This window comes from Carassius carassius, chromosome 23 (genome assembly GCF_963082965.1).
Source record: "Carassius carassius chromosome 23, fCarCar2.1, whole genome shotgun sequence".
Classification (NCBI taxonomy): domain Eukaryota; kingdom Metazoa; phylum Chordata; class Actinopteri; order Cypriniformes; family Cyprinidae; genus Carassius; species Carassius carassius.
Genome location: NC_081777.1, coordinates 1189514 through 1194513, shown reverse-complemented (window position 1 = coordinate 1194513; position 5000 = coordinate 1189514). Strand labels below are relative to the sequence as shown.

General features: G+C 39.6%; 1 protein-coding gene across 5 annotated transcripts in view; it reads right to left on the bottom strand.

Moving 5' to 3' along the window:
- Window positions 1-2270: 2270 nt before the first annotated feature.
- Window positions 2271-5000, bottom strand: part of LOC132101187 (SH2 domain-containing adapter protein F-like) — a 113532-nt gene continuing 110802 nt past the window's right edge. For all 5 annotated transcript variants that reach the window (XM_059505909.1, XM_059505911.1, XM_059505910.1 and 2 more), the window contains one exon: window positions 2271-2945. In XM_059505909.1, coding sequence (XP_059361892.1) covers window positions 2759-2945 — 187 coding nt within the window. In that variant the 3' untranslated portion in view covers window positions 2271-2758. The remainder of the gene's footprint in view (window positions 2946-5000) is intronic.

Sequence of the window (5000 nt, the reverse complement as noted above, 5' to 3'; positions counted from 1 at the left end):
TGGTGAATGATGTATGGATTTCACTGCACAGATTAATTCTCAAATCGGACTGGAGTTTTGAATGCATGGTGTTTTTGGTGGATGTCTGAAGTCTTACAGACGCAGTGCATCGTTCAGAAACACAAATGGTCAGCAATTAAAAATAAAGCTTTCCAGAAGTTTTCATTTATTTATTTTAAAATAACTTTTTTTTTCTTAGTCTAATGTACATTTTTATCATCTTAAGATCCTTTTGTGCGATGGAAAGGTTCAGGGATATTAAAGCTCATGGTATATCCTCATGGTACAACAGATGACAATAAAGCAGCTTTATTTTTTTAGAGTAACGTTTACTAATGTTCTAACAACCAAATACATTTTGTCTTCTTTTTGAGATTTCTGAGATTTGAGATTTTTGTCATTTCTCCTGTTTTACCTCATTTCGAATCTAAAAGCCAACTTTTTTTGGAACTGTTTTGCTTGTGACTTATTTATTTAAAATGAATGCCACTTGGTACATGTTGTTGTATAATGCAATGACATTCATACATTTGTAAGACTGAGATCTCCAAAGACTTTTAAAGTAACTGATGATTCCTGTATAGGACACCACTAAAATCAGCACTGAGATAATGTGATTAAAACATACAGTATCTATCCTATCTAGGCCTTTTTTTTCAAGGTCAGTGGTTGTAAACAATATATGTAGCTACATACATTTTTTTTTCTTCATCTTCATCTTCCCTTTGATTCTCAGTTTTCTCCTCTGTAGTGTGACCTGTGCTCTCTGCTCTCTTATTAAAGCATGTTTCTACTGAATGACATCTAGAACAGTCTCTCCTGAGCCCGTCTGACACAAACATATTTCACATTTCACATGCGACACTCCTGGGGATCCACAGATACTGAGAGGTTAGCTTCTATAGCTACAGAATGACTGGAAATACATACGCCAGTTCATAATGAGATGCTGTGGAGAGCATTGACAGTCTGACAGCAGTAAATCATCATATTTTCATGATTTCTGAAGATCATGTGACACTGAAGACTGGAGGAATGATGATGAAAATACAGCTGCCAATCACAGGAATAAATTACACTTTAACGTAGATTTATTTTAATATGTGAAAATATTTCACAACTTTACAGATTTTTCCATATTTTCAACAATAAATGCAGCCTTGGTGTGCAGAAGAGACTTTTGTTTTTAAATGTCTTTGGAAAAAAGTCGACCAGCCTCTTTCCCAATTAACTCTTACTGTATGGAAAAGAACGGCTGAAGACATTCAGCTAAATAATGAGATTAAGGTCAGTAAATGATGACAATTTTGATTTTTTTGGAGGTGGAGCTGTCCCTTTAAGGGTTGAAAGATCATGTCAGAGAGGCAACAATAAATAAAAAATAAAAACATCAATCAGGTACATGAAGGTAAACCGATCACACAGGCTTTATATCTGTACCACAAGTGTGTCGGACATGCTTTAAACAAACACACTGAGAGAGAAAAACAAAAAAGAAACCAGATGATGGCAAACAAGGAAAACCAAAGGTCAGAGGAAGGGTCAGGACAAATCTGTGCTCTGATTGGCTGAACTGCTCTAAATGGTTTCCATGGCAAACAGCATCCAATCAGTGTATTCAGACGGGGACAATCGCAAAGACACTTAAGGTCAGATTATTGACTCACACACACACACACACACACACACACACATACAGGCTGAAAAACATTGTCTTAGCTAGACTAAGACATCAGCAATAGCATAATTTTTTTTCTATAATAAATTAAAGCCACCAAACATTCATCGAACGATAGCGTTCTCCATTTGATTTCTTTTTTAAACCATGCACTTACAGTATAAGGCATTAACCAAACAGAGTCACACCAGCACAGAAATGAAGGTCTGATTGCGTTCGGGTGAAGAAGAAGCTATTCTCGAACCGACAGGCAAAACTTGCTGGGAATTTGAGACTGAAAGAGTTAAACGATCGATATCTGTAACGTAACTGTACCTTATCGACCGGCGGATGGACGGACAAAATTGATTTTCTGAGGTAGACAATACAGGAATATTTCATTCTCCTTGGTCAAGATGACCCTAAACTCTGGTGCATGAAGTGACTCTCTCTAAACGTTAAAGGTCCTTTTTCACGCTGTTCTGCATAGCCGCCTGTCCAAGTGCACTTAAAAGGCACCATCCATCTCTTCTATTTTAAGGGACTTAATGAATCTGTCTGTGTATCGATTGCTCTTTACATCTGTGTGTATTAACTGGAAAATGCCAAACTCTCGATTTCAGTCTTCTGAGGTTTATTTTTCTGTATGATCTGAAAAGTTAATGTTTAATAATGAATAATTCACCCAAACCAACTGACTGCGAATACCGTCACAGAAAGTCCAGACGATGAGGTTTCGCTACAGTACGATTCAGTGTCTTTGTTCATTTACTGTGACGATTTAATGTTGAAGAACGTCAATTGCAGCTATAAACATCCAAATAGTAAAGTCCGAGCGACATTTCAGGTTTCTGTACAGTGTGTAACAGTGGAGATTAAGTGTGGGTGCAGGTCTAAGACTAAAGATCCACTTATGGGAAGAAAACGGGTCTGGAATCATGAAGAAGGCATTTGAAGGCCAGTGAAACCGTGTCCCTCGAGACGACATGAATGAGGCTTCCAGGAGTCTCCCTTATTGTCTTCGGTATCTCAGTAGCACTTTAGTTTGTCGTTGTCTTGTAAACGCTGAACGAACGTCCTGTTTCTGCAGCGCTTCTGCCTCTATAGTGTCCGGATGGCCACGGGGTACAGCAAGGACATGTGCTCGGCCCCTTTGATTGGTAGTTTGCGGCTGGAGTAGAAGTGGATGATCTCAGGAACGCTGTCGAACAGGCAGCCGTTCTGACCCAGTACGTACTTATTGTCTTTGGTCCTGGAGAGCTTCATATGCATGAAACCTTGACTGCTCCTGGAGAGAGAGAAGAGAACATGTAGATGAAGATGGAGAGCAGAGCGATTAATAAAGGTAGAGCAGGTTAAAACAATCTGTGATTAGTTGTCAGACAGCAGCGCTCTGGAGCAGTTCATTGGCAAACGCGTCACGTGTGGAGACCGGAGAGCTTTAATGAGCGCAGCAGTGCTGTCGGCTTTCACTGGGGCTCTGAATGCAGAGCAAATTAAAAGCCAAGGACGGAGGGAAGCCACACACTTCAGGATGATGTTTTGAGGTGTGTAAAGACTGTGTGCTGTTATTAGTGGTGCTGATTATTACTCTTACTAACAGTTGAGGCTTTGAACAAAGGCCTAATCCTAAGAAATAAAATTAGTCATATGTAGAGACCAGAATATTATAGAGATTTGAGGCTCTTTTGATTTGGACTATCAAGTGACCGCTTAACACAAGCCCAGAATACAATAGACACCATCCAAACCACCAGTAATCCTCTAGCATTGTGCTCTGTGTGCATACAAACACTAGAACATGTGAAAATGAAATAAAAAGTTAAATAAAAAATAAAATAATTATAATTATATATATTATAATTATATATATATATTAGTGGTGGGCCGTTAACGGCGTTAACGTGCTGCATTAACGTGGGACTCTTACTGGGCGATAAAAAAAAATATCGCCGTTAATCTATTCTCAAAGTTGGGTTGGGAGCTGGGTCTATACTATGCAAGCTATGATGACTTTCACCTTGATATTTTAGCGCAGATGTATACCTAGCTGAATCTGTAGGGGGCGAGAACGAGTCTTTAAACCTGTGTGTATGTCTACTGTGAAATTACCACATCAAACGTGACGTGCTAACATGGATGCAGCTGGAGTTCCGATCACATGCGTATTCGGGAATTTCGGATCCGATTTGAGCCTCGGATACGTTCAAATATTTGAACTTCTTTCAAACCAGTTTAAGTTCTGCGCGACTGCCGCTAGAGGGGGAAATGCGACAATCGTGTCCGAATGTCGTGTGCAGTGGAAAGGGGGCTTGAGTATGTGTGAAACAGACGTAAGGTTGTTTGCACCTTGTGCAATGTGGAATTAGTTTACAGCTTTCTCAAGCACTTTGTGATGCATTTTGGAAACAGGAGATGAGCCCCTGGTCTAATGCACCACCTGTCTTGAGAAACCCGTTCTAAAAGACGTACTTTTAGTCATTATTTTATTTGGGTAGCACACATATTCTGAATGCCTTTGGCAGAATTCAAATGAGCAATTTTAATTTAGATTAATTACAAGATTACAGTGAGATTAATCTAGATAAAAAAAATTATCTATGCCCACCTCTAATATATATATATATATATATATATATATATATATATATATATATATATATATATACACATCAATATAAACACATCAATATAAACTCTATATATAATTCTCTAAATTAAAGTTCTCTGCTAAGAATATCCTTCAGAGTCATTATCTTTGCTATCATTAAATATAAATCAAGTCCTCCACCCATCTCAGTTTAGGACTCCCATTGCTCTCCGGCTGATTAGCTGCCTGTCATTAACGACTCTTCATCATCATTAGAGACGAGAAAACTTCTGAGCTACACGAACCCCTGAGAGCCGTCAGCACCGACACAAACACACAACACACACTGCAGCTATTCCTCATCCAAACACACACACACACACACACACATAAACACACACTCTCTCAAACACCCACCCACACACACACACACACTCTCACACACACCCACCCACACACACTCACTCACTCACTCACTCACTCACTCACACACACACACACACACACACACACACACACACACACACACACACACACACACACACACTCTCTCACACACCCACCCACACACTCACTCACTCACTCACTCACACACACACACACACACACACACACACACACACACACACACACACACACACCCACCCACTCACTCACACACACACACACACTCACTCACTCACTCACTCAATCACGCACTCACACACACACACACACACACACTCTTACACTCACTAACTTACACACACACAC